Below are 24,363 nucleotides of genomic sequence, written 5' to 3' on the forward strand. Positions count from 1 at the left end.
GATTTGCCAAATCGAGGGTGAGGGAGAGCTTTGTATGCATCTTTGTGTTTAGAGTAAAGGTGGTCCAGAATTTTTTCCCTCTGGTTGCACATTTAACATGCTGATAGAAATTTGGTAAGATGGATTTAAGTTTCCCTGCATTGAAGTCCCCGGCTACTAGGAGCGCCGCCTCTGGCTGAACGTTTTCCAGTTTGCTTATGGCGGAATTCAGCTCATTCAGTGCGGTCTTATTTTCGGTCATATGAGACGGTAGCAGCAACATTATGTACACAATAAGCAAAAAGATTTAGCCAATCAGTTGTGTTGTGACAAGGTAAGAGGGGTATGCAGAAGATAGCCCTATTTCGTAAAATACCAAGTCCATATTATGGCAATAACAGCTCAAATAAGCAAATGACAGTCCATCATTACTTTAAGACACGAAGGTCAGTCAATCCGAAAAAGTTCAAGAACTTTGAAAGTTTCTTCAAATGCACTTGCATTTGATAACTAAAAGGTTGCAAGATCGACTCCCCGAGCTGATACGGTACACATCTGTCCTTCTGCCCCTGAACAGGCAGTTAACCCAGTGTTCCTAGGCTGTCATTGAAAATAAGAATTTGTTTTTAACTGACTTGCCTGGTTAAATAAAGGTAAAATATCTCCTCAAATACCTTATTATTATATATCCTGATGAATAGTTACTTTACCCTGCCTTCATGTACATATCTACCTCAAATACCTTATTATTATCTATCCTGATGAATAGTTACTTTACCCTGCCTTCATGTACATATTTACGTCAAATACTGTTTTATTACCTATCCTGATGAATAGTTACTTTACCCTGCCTTCATGTACATATCTACCTCAAATACTGTTTTATTACCTATCCTGATGAATAGTTACTTTACCCTGCCTTCATGTACATATCTACCTCAAATACCTTATTATTATCTATCCTGATGAATAGTTACTTTACCCTGCCTTCATGTACATATCTACCTCAAATACCTTATTATTATCTATCCTGATGAATAGTTACTTTACCCTGCCTTCATGTACATAGCTACCTCAAATACTGTTTTATTATCTATCCTGATGAATAGTTACTTTACCCTGCCTTCATGTACATATCTACCTCAAATACCTTATTATTATCTATCCTGATGAATAGTTACTTTACCCTGCCTTCATGTACATATCTACCTCAAATACTGTTTTATTACCTATCCTGATGAATAGTTACTTTACCCTGCCTTCATGTACATATCTACCTCAAATACCTTATTATTATCTATCCTGGTGCCTAGTCACTTTACCCTGCCCTCATGTACATATCTACCTCAAATACTGTTTTATTACCTATCCTGATGCCTAGTCACTGTACCCTGCCTTCATGTACATATCTACCTCAAATACTGTTTTATTACCTATCCTGATGAATAGTTACTTTACCCTGCCTTCATGTACATATCTACCTCAAATACTGTTTTATTACCTATCCTGATGCCTAGTCACTGTACCCTGCCTTCATGTACATATCTACCTCAAATACTGTTTTATTACCTATCCTGATGAATAGTTACTTTACCCTGCCTTCATGTACATATCTACCTCAAATACCTTATTATTACCTATCCTGATGCCTAGTCACTTTACCCTGCCTTCATGTACATATCTACCTCAAATACCTTATTATTATCTATCCTGGTGCCTAGTCACTTTACCCTGCCTTCATGTACATATCTACCTCAAATACCTTATTATTATCTATCCTGATGCCTAGTCACTTTACCCTGCCTTCATGTACATATCTACCTCAAATACTGTTTTATTACCTATCCTGATGAATAGTTACTTTACCCTGCCTTCATGTACATATCTACCTCAAATACTGTTTTATTACCTATCCTGGTGCCTAGTCACTGTACCCTGCTTTCATGTACATATCTACCTCAAATACCTTATTATTATCTATCCTGATGAATAGTTACTTTACCCTGCCTTCATGTACATATCTACCTCAAATACTGTTTTATTACCTATCCTGATGAATAGTTACTTTACCCTGCCTTCATGTACATATCTACCTCAAATACTGTTTTATTACCTATCCTGATGAATAGTTACTTTACCCTGCCTTCATGTACATATCTACCTCAAATACTGTTTTATTACCTATCCTGATGAATAGTTACTTTACCCTGCCTTCATGTACATATCTACCTCAAATACCTTATTATTACCTATCCTGATGCCTAGTCACTTTACCCTGCCTTGATGTACATATCTACCTCAAATACTGTTTTATTACCTATCCTGATGCCTAGTCACTTTACCCTGCCTTCATGTACATATCTACCTCAAATACTGTTTTATTACCTATCCTGATGCCTAGTCACTGTACCCTGCCTTCATGTACATATCTACCTCAAATACTGTTCTGTTACCTATCCTGATGCCTAGTCACTGTACCCTGCCTTCATGTACATATCTACCTCAAATACCTTATTATTATCTATCCTGGTGCCTAGTCACTTTACCCTGCCTTCATGTACATATCTACCTCAAATACTGTTCTGTTACCTATCCTGATGCCTAGTCACTTTACCCTGCCTTCATGTACATATCTACCTCAAATACTGTTCTGTTACCTATCCTGATGCCTAGTCACTTTACCCTGCCTTGATGTACATATCTACCTCAAATACTGTTTTATTACCTATCCTGATGCCTAGTCACTTTACCCTGCCTTCATGTACATATCTACCTCAAATACTGTTTTATTACCTATCCTGATGCCTAGTCACTTTACCCTGCCTTCATGTACATATCTACCTCAAATACTGTTTTATTACCTATCCTGATGCCTAGTCACTGTACCCTGCCTTCATGTACATATCTACCTCAAATACCTTATTATTATCTATCCTGGTGCCTAGTCACTTTACCCTGCCTTCATGTACATATCTACCTCAAATACCTCAAACACCTGCACATTGATCTGATTCTCCATGTATATAGCTCCATTCTCGAGTATTGTATTTTACTCCTCTTGTGTAACTATATTTAAGCAAGAATTTCACAGTAAAGTCTACACCAGTTTATTCTGTGCATGTGAGAAATAACATTGGATTTGATCATTTCTTTGAACACAGGGAGTTAGCAACACAAACTGTGTGACAGTGTATCACTGCAAACACTGCAAAACACTGCAAACACTGCACATGTGAGGCATACCATTGCAATTACACCATACCTGCCTTAGGTGGGATGTGGTCAGTCAGAGGGGTGATAGAATGCCTATCACAACAATAAGAACAGGACAGGAGTGTTTGTCTGTCCCTCTGTTGTCCAGAACATGCAGCTTTTCAGCACCTTGTGATGCCATCCAGCACCATATTTGAGCATAAACTAACATACAATTGTAAAACTTCAGAAGCTATTTTGAATACATTGTCTTGGTTCTAGAGTCATGAAATGTTCAGAGCACATTGAGGATAGTTACTGCTTTCAATACGTGACAAAATGAAAATTGGCAAAAATGCAGTTACAAGGTTTCCATCAGACTGCATCATTGCACTTTAATACAGTACATGTTAGTATTTGCAAATACACTGTGTGCAGGATAATCGCTTCAACCATGTCCCTATCTTTATCCCTACTTATCTATCCAGTGTAGAGACAGTGTCAATAAGGGGAATGAGGCCATGAAGGTGAGGGTAGAGCTGAAAAATGGCCTAAGTGTGTGTGTGTGTGTGTGTGTGTGTGTGTGTGTGTGTGTGTGTGTGTGTGTGTGTGTGTGTGTGTGTGTGTGTGTGTGTGTGTGTGTGTGTGTGTGTGTGAGTGAGTGAGTGAGTGTGTGTGTGTGTGTGTGTGAGTGAGTGAGTGTGTGTGTGTGAAATATGATAGAGACCCAATGGCACCTGGCGGGCAGACAGACAGAAAAACAGGTAGGTCACTTACAGGACTTTACTAGCAGTGGGAAAAAGGAGACCCTCGCTGCACCAACACTGGCATATGGCAAAAGATCATCAGACGGACAGATAGAGAGACAGACAGACGGACGGGCGAGCGGGCAGGCAAGCAGGCAGGTAGGCGGGGGGACTGACGGACACACAGACTAGCAGGAAGACAGGAAGACAGATAGAGATAGACAGTACCTTAAGAAGTATTCCTGGTATTAGCTGTAGTATCCTAAGTACTTAGTATAAGAAGTGCAAAAATATTAGTCTTAGCAATGCAACTTTACTATTAGTAGTATTACTGTACTAACGCCAGATGCAGTGCTGTCTGTCTAGAATGTGAAAGCAACGCCTAATGGACCACATGAGGATTTTTTTCCATTTCAGGGAATTGGCCAAATGAATTGTAATCGTGTTGTTGTTATTATATCACAGAACACATATGTCCTGCCTATTGACCACCCAAACTGTAACCACCCTACCGTCTGTCCACACTACGCTATGTGCTAGGGAGATAGATTTATCACGGTTCATTCTGAATTAGGACAGCCTGGCCACGGATGGGATCTAAACCCTTCCTTACAGGATGGGATCTAAACTCCTCCTAACAGGATGGGATCTAAACCCCTCCTAACAGGATGGGATCTAAACCCCTCCTAACAGGATGGGATCTAAACCCCTCCTAACAGGATGGGATCTAAACCCCTCCTAACAGGATGGGATCCAAACCCCGCCTAACAGGATGGGATCTAAACCCCTCCTAGCAGGATGGGATCTAAACCCCTCCTAACAGGATGGGATCTAAACCCCTCCTAACAGGATGGGATCTAAACCCCTCCTAACAGGATGGGATCTAAACCCCTCCTAACAGGATGGGATCCAAACCCCGCCTAACAGGATGGGATCTAAACCCCTCCTAACAGGATGCTATCTAAACCCCTCCTAACAGGATGCTATCTAAACCCCTCCTAACAGGATGGGATCTAAACCCCTCCTAAAAGGATGGGATCTAAACCCCTCCTAACAGGATGGGATCTAAACCCCTCCTAACAGGATGGGATCCAAACCCCGCCTAACAGGATGGGATCTAAACCCCTCCTAACAGGATGCTATCTAAACCCCTCCTAACAGGATGGGATCTAAACCACTCCTAACAGGATGCTATCTAAAACCCTCCTAACAGGATGGGATCTAAACCCCTCCTAAAAGGATGGGATCTAAACCCCTCCTAACAGGATGGGATCTAAACCCCTCCTAACAGGATGTGGCAACAGCTTCACGTGGATATGCATTTTATTCCACTATAGAACAAGGTACCAGGTCGTTTTTGTAACTTTACTTTATTACCATTTTAATTAATTTGAACCACTTAAAAATTGACATACATCAATTGTTTTAAAGCTCACTTCATTAAATTACACACAATTTAATAGCCAATTTCATTGAGAGTTGCAAACTGGAATATATGTAGTAGTTTACTTTGAAGCGATGGTGATTGTGTCTTAACAGATGATTGGCGCTTGGTAGTCTAAATTCAGAATACTTGTCTTTGCCATTTCCTGAAAGTCAGACTCTTCCCACGAGCAAAATATTCTTTCTCTACATTAGAAGCATCTACATTCTCCACATTTTGTGTGGTTATCCCTAAATACAGTATATTCTCCAGACTTGCCCAGTTAGAATTGTTGACATGTTATTATTCTATGAAAAGTGTGCCAAAAAGGCATTTTTAGTACATCTTTAGTATTTTACCGATATAAAGACTAAAAACGTATTCATTAACAATCTTGTCTGGACAAGTCCGGTTCTGGAGTGTCTTAAAAAAACGAATGTCCACAGTCCCACGAAAATCGAATCAACATTTTTTTTTGTGTCCCAATCAAAATCCGTCTGTTTAACCTAGTGATATCATTTTTTTTTTGCATGGGCTTTTTCTCAGTAATATCACATCCACCAATGGTGGCCTTCCGCATCTGAAGTGGAAGGTTGCCGAACTACAGTGGTGTTTGTCAGACCATGAGACATCCGACAATCGGTCTTCTCACAAAAACATCTGTAGCGTCCAAACGGTTTTGCCTATGACCCCCAGAAGTATGTGGAAGTGTTTTACTGCCAAAAAATATAATAATCTCCTGACAGAGCTTGCGAGAATCTGCAGAAAGTCATGGGAGAAACTCCCAATATACAGGTGTGCCAAGCTTGTACCGTCATATCCAAGAAGACTCAAGGCTGTAATCGCTGCCTTGCACACTCTTGCCTGCATCTAGCTGATCTAGTGTGTAATCATTAGTCCAACAGTTGGAAACAAGAGTTTCTATTGGACAAATTGAGGTATGTTTATCCACATTTTGTTCTGTTTGCTTCTGTTTAAGAAACGTTTTTCAACAGGATAGGCGGAATGAATAAACCCCTGATCACGCGTAAACACAGTTCAAAGTTTCATAGCAGCCACGTTGTGTTCCTCCTGGCATCTACGTTATGAGCTCTCCTCCTTTCACCTCTTCCCTTCACTTGTGGACTTCAATGTACAACACATCAGCTGTATGTGCCCAGACGAAAAAACTTTTCCAAGCCATACCGCTACACACAGCCTACATCGTTGTCATCATATTAGCTAAAGTAACATCATAGTCAGCATAGCTCATAGGACTAACCCGTTAGTAAACCCACTACAATCATGCAATAACATGTACAGTCAGTAAGCAGTTACACCGGCGGGCCCCGGTGGCAATGCATTTGTCAAATCAAAAGCTTACCTTGACTTGGAAAAGTTTCTCTGATAGGTTGGAGGACGTACTCTGGAAGTTGTCATAATTACTGTGTAAGTCTATGGAAGGGGGTGAGTATCATGAGCCTCTTAGATTTTGTATTGAAGTCAATGTACCCAGAGGAGGAAGGAAGCTAGCTGTCCTCCAGCTATACCATGGTGCTACCTTACAGAGTGCTGTTGAGGCTACTGCAGACCTTCTTTGCAAAATAGTGCAATTATTTGGTGTTCTTGTGATAATATTTACTATAGTTTTATCTAAAAAGGATCATTTTAAATGTTTTAAAATATACATTTCTATGAAATTCACTGAGGATGGTCCTCCTCTTCCTCCTCTGAGGAGCCTCCACTGCTATGCACGCTAAAGAGTGGGTGTTCACACATGATTAAACATGACAGAGAAACTGGACACATGCTCTCCAAACAAAGACAAAGAAGAAAGCTCTCCAAACAATGTTTCCAATTGGAGAATAACGAATGGTATGAATGTATATAATATTTAATGAATTGTCAACATTTCCGTAACCAAACATTCAAAACGAATGGGGAGGTGCATCAAGTTTTGCTTAATGTGTATTGATGAGTGTATATTTGTGTTGGGATTAACAGTAAATTCCCCAATTAATCTATATTTCACGTGGCATTGGTAAACATTGACAAACAACTGACACAATGAAACAAATCGTTTGCACGAATTGGCTGGAGTCAGTGGTAATAGTGGAGAGAGACGTTCCTATAGCATGTCTTCACCACACACCCCTCCCCTTAATCTAGTCTCTACATTTTAAATTATGCTTGAGACACATTTCCTCACACATACACAGTAACCTCAAACATTCTCAGGAAGTAGCAGTGGTCATTTTCCCTTCAACTGAAATCGTTACGGTTCAGTATTTCTAACCACCACCTTTAAATGCACACACTACCCAAACTAAAGGACGTGTGACAGCAAGGCAGAATGTCACATTCCAAATCAGCACTGATACATACTGACATGATACACATTGACCAACATAGTATGTCCATTGGGTGAATGTAGATTGGCGGAGAAAATAAAAAAACATCATAGTAGTTCAGGTTCAGAGTTTCCACCACCACAATAAACAGCATACAGACCTTCATCAGTAGATGCCTCTGAAACATACAACAGATCAGATAGACAGACACGATCCACAATAACAACCTTTGGAAACGTACAACTCAAGGCACCAATAGCTACACAACTGGGCCGGAGAAAGTGGAAATGGACCGGGATCACGCTAAGGAAGCCTCAAAACACCGGAACCAGGCACTTGAGGGGAACTCACAGGGCACAAGGAAAGTTAACGACCCAAAGAAGACATGGAGAAGGACAAATGATGAGGTGAAGAAGTCAGGAACCACCTGGAAGGAGATCTAGAAAACGGCCCAGAGTTCACTGGAGATGCACCATTGAGGCCCTTTGCTCCACTAGGAGCTGAAGGGAATAAGTCAAGTCCATAGAAATAGAATGAATTGAATGGGGGTCTCCATTCAAGTCAATGATGGCATAATGGCTGAAGGGAATAAGTCAAGTAGTTACTGTTACATACTGTACATATTGTGGTTGAAACAAAACAAGGAGCATCTCCCTCCAAAACAAAAACAAAATGGTCACATCATACTTAAAGTAGGCAGGTAGTGATTAGGAGTTAGTTACTGGGATGAGGTGAGGTTTTAGGGGTTAGTTACTGGGATGAGGTGAGGTGTTAGGGGTTAGTTACTGGGATGAGGTAAGGTGTTAGGGGTTAGTTACTGGGTTGAGGTGAGATGTTAGGGGTTAATTACTGGGTTGAGGTGAGATGTTAGGGGTTAATTACTGGGTTGAGGTGAGGTGTTAGGGGTTAGTTACTGGGATGAGGTGAGGTGTTAGGGGTTAGTTACTGGGTTGAAGTGAGCTGTTAGGGGTTAATTACTAGGTTGAGGTGAGGTGTTAGGGGTTAGTTGCTGGGTTGAGGTGAGGTGTTATGGGATAGTTACTGGGTTGAGGTGAGGTATTCTAGCCACTGAAGATGAGGTTAGGTTCAGGATTAGAGGCAGGGTTCTGTTAACAAAAGTAGGTCTAGATTAGAAAAACAAAAAACTACCAAAGTCAATGACACAGCTGGATTTATACCGTTGCCACTCTACACTGTGAGAATGTGATACCAGCATATTTACTCCCACTCCCAACCCAACATATCTCATTCCGCATCACGTTGTCTTTTCACTCAAACTGCACTTTCATCCCACTGCGTGACCATACGACCACAGTGTTCAAACACCAAACAAATGCTCTATTGTTACGAATCTGTATGGAGAACAGGCAGCTTATTATCATCTCATAATAATCCTGGGCAATTTTTAGCATGGGTGGAAAGACTTTCGAATTCTCTCAGAGGCTTCAGTTTGACCTCAATCTGACCTTGGAAGCTGAGAGTTCACCTAAGTCATAGGCTTCATTCAACTAGGATGAGATAGAAAATGGATGCCCTTCCACATTGACCTAAAGATATTCATCTCTGAAAGGGGCAGGACGTACCACAGCCGTCATATCCTCCTGGCTCTGTCCCAGCATTTCTCTCGTGTGTAAGGTCTCTCCTGAGATAGGTGTGTTCTGAGCTATAGGATTTCTTGATTGGAATAAATAGGGGCACAGGATTACCAACGTAGATTGGAATAACCAGAGAAACATGCTACCTGATGTGCACTTTGAAATCCTGCCAGCCCTAATGGATGAGCATATTAAGGTTTAATTCATAGATAGTGTGTTCTGGATGATGAGACAGACACACGCTCATCAATGACATGTATACCTGGCTGTATGCTGAACCCCCAAAAAACTGTGTGGATTTGGAAAGATACTGTATAACCTGGGTGGAGTTTTCTGCAACTCTGGACATGTGTCTAACCTTATCAACATTCATGAATGTTGCGTCACTTGAGTGGGTTGAGTCACTGATGTGATCTTCCTGTCTGGGTTGGCGCCCCCCCCCTTGGGTTGTGTCGTGGCGGAGATCTTTGTGGGCTATACTCGGCCTTGTCTCAGGATGGTAAATTGGTGGTTGAAGATATCCCTCTAGTGGTGGGGGTATCATCGGATGGGGCCATAGTGTCTCCTGACCCCTCCTGTCTCAGCTTCCAGTATTTATGCTGCAGTAGTTTATGTGTCGGGGGGCTAGGGTCAGTTTGTTATATCTGGAGTACTTCTCCTGTCTTATCCGGTGTCCTGTGTGAATTTAAATATGCTCTCTCTAATTCTCTCTTTCTCTCTCTCAGAGGACCTGAGCCCTAGGACCATGCCTCAGGACTACCTGGCATGATGACTTCTTGCTCTCCCCAGTCCACCTGGCCGTGCAGCTGCTCCAGTTTCAACTGTTCTGCCTGCGGCTATGGAATCCTGACCTGTTCACCGGACGTGCTACCTGTCCCAGACCTGCTGTTTTCAACTCTCTAGAGACAGCAGGAGTGGTAGAGATACTTGTAATGATCGGCTATGAAAATCCACCTGACATTTACTCCTGAGGTGCTGACTTGCTGCACCCTCGACAACTACTGTGATTATTATTATTTGACCATGCTGGTCATTTATGAACATTCGAACATCTTGGCCATGTTCTGTTATAATCTCCACCCGGCACAGCCAGAAGAGGACTGGCCACCCCTCATAGCCCGGTTCCTCTCTAGGTTTCTTCCTAGGTTTTGGCCTTTCCAGGGAGTTTTTCCTAGCCAACGTGCTTCAACACCTGCATTGCTTGCTGTTTGGGGTTTTAGGCTGGGTTTCTGTACAGCACTTTGAGATATCAGCTGATGTACGAAGGGCTATATAAATACATTTGATTTGATTTGATGGATGAAAGCTGATTGATTTCACCTTCACAATTCAGCTATATTTCTTTAACAGTCTTCCGTGGTATATGCTACAAGCATGATCTGCATATAGGCATGCGGTGTGCAGGCAGACACACACAGTGTCAGTATATCCACTAAACTCATTGTTTGAGTTACAAAGTGCCAAGTCAACATGTTCACAGTTAAGATGACAGACAGTGTCACTCTGAGTGCGATCAGATCAGCAACAGTGGGACAATGATAGAGGAGTCCAGGGAGAGAGAGAGACTGCATTAGCTAGAGTCCTTGGAGAGAGAGAGTCTGCAGTAGCTAGAGTCCAGGGAGAGAGAGAGACTGCAGTAGCTAGAGTCCAGGGAGAGAGAGAGACTGCAGTAGCTAGAGTCCAGGGAGAGAGAGAGACTGCAGTAGCTAGAGTCCAGGGAGAAAGATAGACTGCAGTAGCTAGAGTCCAGGTAGAGAGAGAGACTGCAGTATCTACAGACCAGGGAGAGAGAGACTGCAGTATCTACAGACCAGGGAGAGAGTGAGAGAGAGAGAGAGAGAGAGAGAGAGACTGCAGTATCTACAGACAAGGGAGAGGGAGAGAGACTGCAGTATCCACAGTCCAGGGAGAGAGAGATAATGCAGTATCTAGAGACCGGGAGAGAGAGACTGCAGTATCTACAGACCAGGAAGAGTGACACTGTGACATTGCAGTAGCTAGCTGTATGATCGCATATGCTGTATGCTGCCTCATCTCCACACTGTCCCCTTCCTTTATTTTCTTCTCTCTTTTCTCTCTCCTTCTTTCTCCCTCTACTTGTACACTCTCACTTTCACTCTGCCCTCTATTTCTAGTTTACTCTCATCCCATCTTTTTTCCTATCCTTTCCTTCTCTCTAGCTCTCTCTCTCTAGCTCTCTCTCTCATTCTCTTTTTCTAGCTCTCTCTCTAAAGCTCTCTCTCTCTCGCTCACTCACTCTTTCCTTCTCTCTCATCCTTTCACTCTTTTTCTCTCTCTCAGTACCAAATCACTATGCTGGAAATGCATTGATTATTCTCACTCACTCCATCTCTTTTGTTTATTTATGCAGTGTTTAACTGGCAGCCACTTCTTCAACAGCCTGCCTGCCTCAATGACAAAGTCAGGATATCGCATGGTCATGCAAAAACACATCCCTGTGGAAAAGCATGATGCCTCAGCACTGTGTGTGTGTGTGTGTGTGTGTGTGTGTGTGTGTGTGTGTGTGTGTGTGTGAGTGTGTGTGTGTGTGTGTGTGTGTGTGTGTGTGTGTATGTGTGTGTGTGTGTGTGTGTGTGTGTGTGTGTGTGTGTGTGTGTGTGTGTGTGTGTGTGTGTGTGTGTGTGTGTGTGTGTGTGTGTGTGTGTGTGTGTGTGTGTGTGTGTGTGTGTGAGAAAGCCCAAGAGGGATTAGCTGGTATTGAAGTGCCACCACAAGGATGTGTGTAAGTTGCTCTGGATAAGAGCGTCTGCTAAATGACAAAAAAATAACATGCCAATGTAAAGCTTGACTCAACTACCCCTGCAGGGCTCCACTCCTCTACACCTGCAGGGCTCCAATCCTCTACACCTGCAGGGCTCCAATCCTCTACACCTGCAGGGCTCCACTCCTCTACACCTGCAGGGCTCCACTCCTCTACACCTGCAGGGCTACACTCTACACCTGCAGGGCTCCACTCCTCTACACCTGCAGGGCTCCACTCCTCTAAGCCTGCAGGGCTCCAATCCTCTACACCTGCAGGGCTCCACTCCTCTATGCCTGCAGGGCTCCACTCCTCTACACCTGCAGGGCTCCACTCCTCTACACCTGCAGGGCTCCAATCCTCTACACCTGCAGGGCTCCACTCCTCTACGCCTGCAGGGCTGCACTCCTCTACACCTGCAGGACTCCACTCCTCTACACCTGCAGGGCTCCACTCCTCTACACCTGCAGGGCTCCACTCCTCTACACCTGCAGGAGTCCACTCCTCTATGCCTGCAGGGCTCAACTCCTCTACGCCTGCGGGCTCCACTCCTCTAAGCCTGCAGGGCTCCACTCCTCTACGCCTGCAGGGCTCCACTCCACTACACCTGCAGGGCTCCACTCTACTACACCTGCGGGCTCCACTCCTCTACGCCTGCGGGCTCCACTCCACTACACCTGCGGGCTCCACTCCTCTACGCCTGCGGGCTCCACTCCTCTACACTTGCAAGGCTCCACACGTCTACGCCTGCGGGCTCCACTCCTCTACACCTGCAGGGCTCCACTCCTCTACGCCTGCAGGTCTCCACTCCTCTACCCCTGCAGGGCTCCACTCTTCTCCGCCTGCAGTTCTCCACTCTACACCTTCAGGGCTCCACTCCTCTACGCCTGCAGTTCTCCACTCTACCCCTGCAGGGCTCCACTCCTCTACACCTGCAGTTCTCCACTCTACACCTGCGGGCTCCACTCTACACCTGCAGTTCTCCACTCTACACCTGCAGTTCTCCACTCTACACCTGCGGGCTCCACTCTAGAACTGCAGTTCTCCACTCTACACTTGCGGGCTCCACTCCTCTACGCCTGCAGTTCTCCACTCCTCTACACCTGTGGGCTCCACTCCTCTACGCCTGCTGTTCTCCACTCTACACTTGCGGGCTCCACTCCTCTACGCCTGCAGTTCTCCACTCTACACATGCAAGTCTCCGCTCCTCTACACCTGCAGGGCTCCACTCTACACCTGCAGGGCTCCACTCCTCTATGCCTGCAGAGCTCCACTCTACACCTACGGGCTCCACTCCTCTACGCCTGCAGGGCTCCACTCATCTACGCCTGCAGGGCTCCACTCCTCTACGCCTGCAGGGCTCCACTCTTCTACGCCTGCAGGGCTCCACTCCTCTTCACCTGCAGCTCTCCACTCTACACCTGCAGGGCTCCACTCCTCTACACCTGCTGTTCTCCACTCTACACCTGCAGGGCTCCACTCCTCTACGCCTGCAGCTCTCCACTCTACACCTGTAAGGCTCCACTCCTCTACACCTGCAGGGCTCCACTCCTCTACGCCTGCAGTTCTCCACTCTACCCCTGCAGGGCTCCACTCCTCTACGCCTGCGGGCTCCACTCCTCTACACTTGCAAGGCTCCACACGTCTACGCCTGCGGGCTCCACTCCTCTACACCTGCAGGGCTCCACTCCTCTCCGCCTGCAGTTCTCCACTCTACACCTTCAGGGCTCCACTCCTCTACGCCTGCAGTTCTCCACTCTACCCCTGCAGGGCTCCACTCCTCTACACCTGCAGTTCTCCACTCTACACCTGCGGGCTCCACTCTACACCTGCAGTTCTCCACTCTACACCTGCAGTTCTCCACTCTACACCTGCGGGCTCCACTCTAGAACTGCAGTTCTCCACTCTACACCTGCGGGCTCCACTCCTCTATACCTGCAGTTCTCCACTCCTCTACACCTGTGGGCTCCACTCCTCTACTCCTGCAGTTCTCCACTCTACACTTGCGGGCTCCACTCCTCTACGCCTGCAGTTCTCCACTCTACACATGCAAGTCTCCGCTCCTCTACACCTGCAGGGCTCCACTCTACACCTGCAGGGCTCCACTCCTCCATGCCTGCAGCTCTCCACTCCACACCTGCAGGGCTCCACTCCTTTACACCTTCAGCTCTCCACTCTACACTTGCGGGCTCCACTCCTCTACGCCTGCAGTTCTCCACTCTACACCTGCAGGGCTCCACTCCTCTTCACCTGCAGCTCTCCACTATACACCTGCAGGGCTCCACTTCTCTACACCTGCTGTTCTCCACTCTACACCTGCAGGGCTCCACTCCTCTACGCCTGCAGCTCTCCACTCTACACCTGCAGGGCTCCACTCCTCTACACCTGCAGGGCTCCACTCCTCTACGCCTGCAGTTCTCCACTCTACCCCTGCAGGGCTCCACTCCTCTACACCTGCAGCTCTCCACTCTACACCTGCAGTTCTCCACTCTACACCTGCAGTTCTCCACTCTACACCTGCAATGCTCCACTCCTCTACGCCTGCAGTTCTCCACTCTACACCTGCGGGTTCCACTCCTCTACGCCTGCAGTTCTCCACTCTACACCTGCAGCTCTCCACTGCTCTACGCCTGCAGTTCTCCACTCTACACCTGCAAGGCTCCACTCCTCTACACCTGCAGCTCTCCACTCTACACCTGCAAGGCTCCACTCCTCTACACCTGCAGCTCTCCACTCTACGCCTGCAGTTCTCCACTCTACACCTGCAGCTCTCCACTGCTCTACGCCTGCAGTTCTCCACTCTACACCTGCAAGGCTCCACTCCTCTACACCTGCAGCTCTCCACTCTACACCTGCAAGGCTCCACTCCTCTACACCTGCAGCTCTCCACTCCTCTACGCCTGCAGCTCTCCACTCCTCTTAGCCTGCAGTTCTCCACTCCTCTACGCCTGCAGTTCTCCACTCCTCTACGCCTGCAGCTCTCCACTCCTCTATGCCTGCAGTTCTCCACTCCTCTATGCCTGCAGTTCTCCACTCCGCAATATAACTGTAGCAGGAGGAAGAAATCCCAAGGTGAACCAGGTACACAGGTAGACTGAATGGGGAAACCTATTCTGACTATGGACAATCGTCTCTCTGTCGAGTAACATAATAGCCTTGCGGTGTTGCCAAGTTGGCCGTCCTTCAAAGGGAGAACTAGATTAACTTTGATTAGAAGTTTCCTCCCCCCTAAGGTATCAGCAATGCAGCATAGAGATGGATGCAGCCATGCTGTAGATTTAATGTCCTTTCAGATTTGGCTCGCTGCAGAGTGTCGTGACAGAGCAGCCATTTTGTTAGTTTGACAAAGCCTTGCTCGCTGGCACACAGCGTGGATGTGTTACAGTTGGCAAGGACATGGGGAATGAAATACATTCAGGCACTGCAAGACTTTCTCCAAATTATTTTCTAAATCTATACAGAACACCACCAGAAAAACACTTATGCAGAGACATTTTAATCTCGGACAGAGGTTTGAGCATTCATCAACACAATAAAGTTACAGTAAGAGTCTAAGGTTTGGACACACCTACTAATTCAATGGGTTTTCTATATTTTTACTATTTTCTACATTGTATGAAAAATAATACATACGGAATCATGCAGTAAACAAAAAAGTGTTAAACAAACATAAAAAATATATGATATATTTGACATTCTTCAAAGTAGCCACCCTTTGCCTTAATGACAGCTTAGCACGTATATACCGTAACATGTATTAAATATGATAAATAAGTAAAAAGTTAAATCACGTTCTTATGAAATATTAATAATTTGATCAAATAGAACACCAATGTTATTCAGAGACTAATTTTACATGGCTTAAAGGTGATGTTACAAACACAGTTAGTCAACCTATGACTAACATACATAATCATTGCTAGACTAAAGTAACTAGGTCCTCATAAAAACATGGAAAATACATTTGACCTCAGATGCCCATGAGCAAATTCTGTAGCCACCTGCCTGACAGTGGTGCTGTTGATGCAGCAAGTACAGGCATATAAGCAACAATATCTAATCTCCTGTGTGTGTGTGTGTGTGTGTGTGTGTGTGTGTGTGTGTGTGTGTGTGTGTGTGTGTGTGTGTGTGTGTGTGTGTGTGCGTGCGTGCGTGCGTGCGTGTGTGTGTGTGTGTCTATACAGAGGTGGGAGGTCTCAGGTACAGTATGGAGGGTGTATGACAGGGAGGTTGGATTGGATGCATGCCCCTGAGGTGTTACTGTGTTTGCTTACTCTACAGGAGCTGGGGTAAGATACCAGTCCCACCGCTCCCTGGTCACATCAGACACACCGCTGCTGGGGATCTCCTAGGGCTCCCTACCTACCTTAGTATCACAATATCCCACTGACTAAGGATGGGAAAAGTGAGCCGAACACAGTAGGGTGACCCCCCTACATCCACACCACAGTAAGTGTGTGCATGTGTATGTTTGTTAGCGTGTTTGCGTGCATGTGTATGTGTGTTAGCGTGTTTGCTCGCGCGCGTGTGTGTGTGTGTGTGTGTGTGTGTGTGTGTGTGTGTGTGTGTGTGTACGTGCTAGTGTGCGTGCGTGCACGTCTGGGTGTCCGTAATGGACACTCTGGTTTCATAAGGGGTGTAAGATTACCAAATGAGAGGCTTTATTAGAGCCCAAGGCTGTCCGATCTCCTGATTGTGGTGCTGGATGAGCAGAGAGGGAGGGAGAGAGAACAGGGGAGCGCAGTTACCTGGGGAGGAGAGAGAGAGAAAGAAAGAAAGAGAGAAAGAGCTGTCAGAGGAACTTCTGCAGGCTCAGACCTGCGGACGCTGGTGAGTGCTCCGGACATCTGGACACAGTTATCTTCAAACTTGTTGATGGTGTGTGTGTCTGTTTATATGTGTTGTTGATGGTGTGTGTGTCTGTTTATATGTGTTGTTGATGGTGTGTGTGTCTGTTTATATGTGTTGTTGATGGTGTGTGTGTCTGTTCATATGTGTTGTTGATGGTGTGTGTGTCTGTTTATATGTGTTGTTGATGGTGTTTGTGTCTGTTTATATGTGTTGTTGATGGTGTGTGTGTCTGTTTATATGTGTTGTTGATGGTGTGTGTGTCTGTTTATATGTGTTGTTGATGGTGTGTGTGTCTGTTTATATGTGTTGTTGATGGGGAAACAGTTAATAACGGTGATTTGTTATGGTTACACTTTTAATTGTGATCTTTAAACTGTGTCCGTTTTACACCTGATGCAGAAATTAGTTGAGAAAGTTAAGCCATTTTGCTAGTTTACCATGATTAAAGAACTGCATTTGAGAGCAGAAACCTTAGAATTCTCATCAAGGTTTGAATGCACACATACTAATGCACAAACACACATGAATGCACACACATGCGCACGCTCATGCACACACGCTCATGTCAATAGGGAATATCTGACATGTCTCCAGTTTGAGCTTTCACATTTTCATTATTTTCTCTAACACATGCTTCACCTCTCTCTCTTACTCTCTGATCCCTCTTCAACAAAGTGAAAACAGCTTGTCTGAACAATAGGAAATGGACTTAAAAATCTAGTTAAAAGTTTGCCATAGTCAATCCATGGTACAGCACCGCAGGTTAATGTTTATAGGGATGAGTTTTGTCCTTGAGGCAGAACTGAGTATTTCCACTAGATGGGCAGCTTTCAAGTCAAATTTGGTAATATTGTAAAAATTACAATAGAAAAATGTATGTATTAGCTTTTTGGTCTTAATATATGGTTAGGGTTAGGCATTAGGGTTAGCAGTGTGGTTAAGGTTAGAGTTAAGGTTTAGGTTAGGGTTAGATTTTATGACTGTGGCTGTGCCAGCTAGTGAGCACTCTGCAAAATTGCCTCCAGAACAAGATGTATGAAGCAAAACACAAACCTGAGTACAGCACAGACCACACATATAAATAGATAGCTTTTTGGTTTGTTTTTAACAATAACATGAACCTTCAAGTTGGTAGATTCACACCAACTTTAGCAAACACTCATGGAGTGTACATTTCAGGCAAACTCTATGACCCCTAAGATTAGTCAATAGATGTATTTTTGTTGCACATATCCACCTTCCTCCTTGGTCCATACACAGTGGAAATGATATGACCTCAAATGTCATTAAGATCAATGTGATATCAAGTGCGGTTTTCACCTGCTGCCAAAGCCTGCAGTGGCATCTGTCAGGGAGCCAGTAGTTTCTCTGCGTGTGCATGGCCCTGGATGTCAAGTGGAGACAGCGGTCACAGTTTAAAAGCGTACGTCAGCGTATGGTTGGTTACCGGTCTAACAACAAAGGGTCTTCACAAGCTGCTTTTCTTCAATGTTTAATATGAAAACTTCCATAATGGAAAAATCTAAACCATGTAACGACATTACAAGATGTCCCATCCAGGTGTAACTCTGACCAAGATAAATTTAGTTTGAGTAATTTATTACTGAAGTGCAATGGAGTTCTGGTCCATTATCGCAGACTGAGCTGTGAGGTTATGATACACATCCATACCCACACATGCTGTCAACTGATTTGTGCAGTTAAACTACTTAACCCCCCCACACACACATACCTCGCGGGCAAAAAAAATTACTGGCCCCTACTTGATTAGCAGAGAGAAAATGCTTAGTTTTAAAGTTAATTTCCTGCAATTCTATACATTTTGCCATGGGGCACAGATAAAACACTGCACCTTTAAAGCAGGTTTTCTGCAATTCTATACATGTCACAGACGTGAGGAGAGACGGACCAAGGCGCAGCGTGATTGGAGTTCCACATCTTTATTTTAATGAAACTTTAAACAAAACAATAAACAAGCAACGAAACGTGACTTAGGTGGTGCAATAAGCACAAACACAAACAATATCCCACAAATATGATCCCAAATTAGAGACAACGATTACCAGCTGCCGCTAACTGGGAACCATACAAAACACCAACATAGAAATAGGAAAGCTAGAACACCCCCCTATTCACGCTCTGACCCAAACACCATAGAGAACCGAGGGCTCTCTATGGTCCGGGCGTGACAGTACCCCCCCCCCCCCCCCCCCCCCAAAGGTGCGGACTCCGGCCGCAAAACCTGAAACCAAATGGAGAGGGTGGGGGGGTGACTAGTGTCGGTGGCGGCTCCAGTGCGGGTCGTAGCCTCCGCCCCAACCACGAATCCGGCCAAGTAGCTGGGTTGGACGCCTGGACTGGGCACCGGCACAGAGGAAGGCTCCTGCCATGGAGCTGGACTGGACACCGTGCCCGGACTGGGCACCGACAACAAGGAAGGCTCAGGCCTTGGAGCTGGACTGGACTCCATGCCTGGACTGGGCATCGGCGCAGAGGAAGGCTCCTGCCATGGAGAGGGACTGGACGCCGTGCTTGGACAGGGAATCGGCGCAGAGGAAGGCTACGGCCTTGGAGCAGGACTGGGGAGGCGCACTGGAGGCCTGGTGCGTGGAGCCGGCACAGGTGGCACCGGACTGGTGACACGCACTTCAGGGAGGGTGCGGGGAGCTGGCACCAGGACGTACCGGACTTGGGAGGCACACTGGAGGCCAGATGCGTGGAGCCGGCACAGACTTCACCAGATTGCTGACAGGCTCTTCAGGTCGAATGTTGAGCAGATCACACCAGCACAACATCTCTTTCCTCTCTCTCTCCCAACTTCTCCATCGCCTCCCTGACGGTCTCTGGCTCTTCAGGGCGAGTGCGAGGATCTGCCACAGATGGCACCGGACTGATGACCCGCTCTTCGGCACGCCTGCGCTGCAACATACTCCTCGCTAACTCTTCTCTCCGGAATCCCTCATTGCACTCCTCCATCGACTCCCATTCGGGGTCTGGCACTCTCCGCTGCTCACCCGGCCACCCTCCCGGCCCCAAAAAATCTTGGGGTTTCTGTGGCCGCGGCCCCCGGCGTCGTTGCTGTCCTTCCTGAGTCCTCTGCGACTCCCGCCTAGGAAAGCTCTCGCATCCACTCATTATCTCTTCCCAGGTCCAACTCACTTTTCCCTCTGTTGTACGCGGCTTGGTCCTTTCGTGGTGGGATATTCTGTCATAGACGTGAGGAGAGACGGACCAAGGCGCAGCGTGATTGGAGTTCCACATCTTTATTTTAATGAAACTTTAAACGAAACAATAAACAAACAATGAAATGTGACTTACGTGGTGCAATAAGCACAAACACAAACAGTATCCCACAAACACAGGTGGGAAAAATGGCTACCTAAATATGATCCCCAATTAGAGGCAACCAGCTGTCTGGTTAAAATACTGATAAAATACTGCACCTTTAAAACAAGTTTTCTGCAATTCTATACATTTTGCCATGGGGCACAAATAAAATACTGCACCTTTAAAGCAAGTTTTCTGGAATTTTATACATTTTGCCATGGGGCGGAGAGATGCATGCGGCACTCCAGTTGCCCATCCCTGATATAGAGAGATGTCTTGTTTACATTCACAAAGAGGCGGGAGATGGGAACTAACCCTACCTCTTCTTTTATCTTAATTTTCAGATTACGAGGAGCTGACATCTGAATCAGAACATCCTGTTGAGTACACCTGTTGAATACACCTGTCTCAATGTTCTACAGGACTAAGAAGACCGTGGCTGGATCTTCAGGCTGGTTGTGGCATCACCCCAGTCCCATCGCACTGAGCCAGGCTGAGGAAAACAGGAGTGCCCTGGCAAAGGGACAGTGATGGAGGTGCCACTGGTTAACTTTGAGAACATGGATGATATCGGCATCAACATGGGCGTCCCCGGTGATTCGGGGTACCCCACTTCACCCACTTCAGAGGCAGCGCCTGATCAGAACCCTGTCACCAATCGTGTGATGTCACCAAATCCATCACAGCACCATGGGCACCAGACCAGGCCAGAGGGGTTTTCTCCCTCTACAACGCCTATACTGACTACTAAAGACCCGTCTAGCTGCAACAGTCTGCTGTCCAACTTCAAACTCCTGATGAACAGTGAAGGCTCGCCGACAGACAGTGTCTTCAGTAAGCTGGTTCAGGAGTGCTGTGATAACGAAGAAGACCTGTTTGGGGAGAAACTGGGAGTGGAGGACGGGGATCCGAAAGTGGTCATCAATATTTCAGGCATGATGTTCGAGACACAACTCAAAACTTTATCGCAGTTCCCAGACTCCCTGCTCGGAGACCCCATGAAAAGGATGGAATACTTTGACCCGATGAAGAACGAGTACTTTTTTGACAGGAACCGTCCTAGCTTTGATGGGATCTTGTACTTCTATCAGTCTGGGGGCAAAGTCCGAAGACCGGCCAACGTCCCCTTAGAGATTTTCGCAAGAGAGATAGTTTTCTATGAGTTAGGAAGAGAAGCTATGGAACAGTTCCGGGAAATGGAGGGGTTCATAACAGAACCCGAGCCGCTGTTGCCCACCAACGAGGTCCACAAGCAGTTCTGGCTCCTGTTTGAGTATCCGGAGAGTTCCAGTGCAGCTAGGTCAGTGGCCCTGGTGTCTGTCTTCGTTATTGTCATCTCTATCTTCATTTTCTGCCTGGAGACTCTGCCAGAGTTCCGTGATGACGTAGACTTTATCACCACCTTTTCCCTGGGGGTCAATGGAACCCAGGAGGGTCCTCCTATAGTCCAAAAAGACTTATTCGCCTATTTCACAGACCCCTTTTTCATTGTGGAAACCATCTGCATAATTTGGTTCTGCTTTGAGCTTGGCGTACGCTTTGTGGTCTGCCCCAGCAAAAGTGACTTCTTCCACAACATTATGAACACCATTGACATTGTCTCTATAATACCCTATTTCGTAACCATGGCTACAGAGCTGTACACCACGCCAGATGAAGACATCAACTCCAGCCAAAACATGTCACTGGCCATCTTACGCATCATCCGTCTAGTGCGAGTCTTCCGGATCTTTAAGCTGTCGCGACACTCCAAGGGACTTCAGATCCTGGGCCAGACCCTGAAAGCTAGTATGAGGGAGCTGGGCCTGCTGATCTTCTTCCTCTTTATTGGAGTCATACTCTTCTCCAGTGCCATCTACTTTGCTGAGGTGGACGAGCCCCACACACAGTTTGTCAGTATCCCTGACGGGTTCTGGTGGGCTGTGGTGACAATGACCACTGTGGGATACGGGGACATGTGTCCTACTACTCTGGGAGGCAAAATGGTGGGGACTCTCTGTGCCATTTCCGGCGTGTTGACCATCGCCTTACCCGTCCCTGTTATCGTCTCCAACTTTAACTATTTCTACCACCGGGAGACAGAGCAAGCAGAGAAACAAGTGATTGACGATGCAGCAGAAGCAGCTCAGAAAATAACCGACGCAAATAAGTATGAGTATGGTAGCACACCCTCTCTTAACATTAACACAATCAATGGTAGCTTGCAGAATGACAAGAATGGTATGTAATGGGTTTATCATTTAAGGGATTATAACCAAGGACATTACAAACTGAGAAATCTAACATATACCAAAATGCACTGATATTATTTTTGTCTCAGTATTTTATACTCTATTCATTGCAGCGTTGGTCCACGTAGTAGGCTATACTATACAACTCTTTCACAATGTTCAAAATAAGGAAGTAATATTGGTTATCAGCCTGCCTGATCAGCATGTGGATGTGTCAAAGTGTAATTAAGATCAAATGAACACAGTTACAGCATATTACATTTACAGTTGGCTCTGGACAGACCTTGTGCACGTAGTGTGATTATAAGCGCTTAAATCCTAAGCAGATGTATTTGGCAACTTGTTTCCTTTCAAATCATCTTATAAATAATACAAATATTAATTACACTTTGAACTGCATTACTGTACATTGTCAAAGACTGAAGTATGAAAAACACCCTTGGATCAGGGCTCATGTTAAAACTCGTTTTCATGGTGTGCTTTGCGACATTCATCAGCCTGCCATATTCAGCAGTCTCAATATAGATCTTGGCATGATCTCCAAGGACTGTCTGGAAGAGCACTTCTGGAAGGAGACATGGGGACACCATTGAGTGCACAATATGCTGTCAGAAAATCCATCAGTTGTGGTCACCGCAGTAGTTTTATCACACCATCTATCTAATAATGCAGTCATTTTATAACGCCATCTATCTAATAATGCAGTTGTTTTATCACACCATCTATCTAATAATGCAGTCATTTTATCACGCCATCTATCTAATAATGCAGTCATTTTATCACACCATCTATCTAGTAATGCAGTTGTTTTATCACACCATCTATCTAATAATGCAGTCGTTTTATCACACCATCTATCTAATAATGCAACTATTTATCACACCATCTATCTAATAATGCAGTCGTTTTATCACACCATCTATCTAATAATGCAGTCATTTTATCACACCATCTATCTAATAATGCAGTCGTTTTATCACACCATCTATCTAATAATGCAGTCGTTTTATCACACCATCTATCTAATAATGCAGTCGTTTTATCACACCATCTATCTAATAATGCAGTCATTTTATAACACCATCTATCTAATAATGCAGTCGTTTTATCACACCATCTATCTAATAATGCAGTCATTTTATCACACCATCTATCTAATAATGCAGTCGTTTTATCACACCATCTATCTAATAATGCAGTCGTTTTATCACACCATCTATCTAATAATGCAGTCGTTTTATCACACCATCTATCCAATACTAACTACCTACTTTAGCAGGTTAGCTACGTTGCTTATGACTTCACTCTGTATGCCTTACAGTACTGTAGTAAAAAAAAAAAACTAAATCATGGCATGTTATGATATCAGGTCAAAATGTCATAATATTTAGACCAAACCCTAACCCTGACCTATATACACCTTCATCTTTACCTTTGTATGTATTTCAGGAAAATAATCCCATCAAACTGTTACTTGTATGCAAAAAAAAGGAACAGTAGTTGCATGTTAAGCTCACACAACGTATTACATCATATGAAAATGTGTTGATTCGCGCAATAGCATCAAGAACACGCTTATTAATAGAAAGCAATCAAAAGAGGAAAGGACAAAGTGGCACACCTCTTTGTACCGTTATTGATTGAAGCGTTATTCCAACATTTAGCTGTCGGTGGCCTTGCATGGTATACAGTAGTGTGCCGAAACAATGAAACACTGGTATCGTGTATCAGAACATGTAGGGCAGATAGTTCTAGTGACTCTCACATTTCTCTCGTACTGTAGTTCTTTTAATTCCTTTCCATGCATTTGATATGGACATAACTCAATTGGATTTAGGAATTTTTTGATAAACGTTTAGTTAATGCCATCAATGAATTAACAAATGAACTATTACATTATCACACTTTAGGTATAGTTTATACTATGA

The 24,363-nt window shown here is 45.1% G+C and overlaps 1 protein-coding gene across 1 annotated transcript; it reads left to right on the top strand.

Annotated features, from left to right (window-relative positions):
- Positions 1-20,563: 20,563 nt before the first annotated feature.
- Positions 20,564-23,305, top strand: LOC110494706 (potassium voltage-gated channel subfamily A member 10). The gene has a single exon (XM_021570000.3). It carries the CDS (start codon positions 20,735-20,737, stop codon positions 22,430-22,432), a length of 1,698 nt encoding a protein of 565 aa, XP_021425675.1. The 5' UTR covers positions 20,564-20,734; the 3' UTR covers positions 22,433-23,305.
- Positions 23,306-24,363: the final 1,058 nt, after the last annotated feature.

This window comes from Oncorhynchus mykiss, chromosome 17, assembly GCF_057628025.1.
Source record: "Oncorhynchus mykiss isolate SJ-2025 chromosome 17, ASM5762802v1, whole genome shotgun sequence".
Taxonomy (NCBI): Eukaryota; Metazoa; Chordata; class Actinopteri; order Salmoniformes; family Salmonidae; genus Oncorhynchus; species Oncorhynchus mykiss.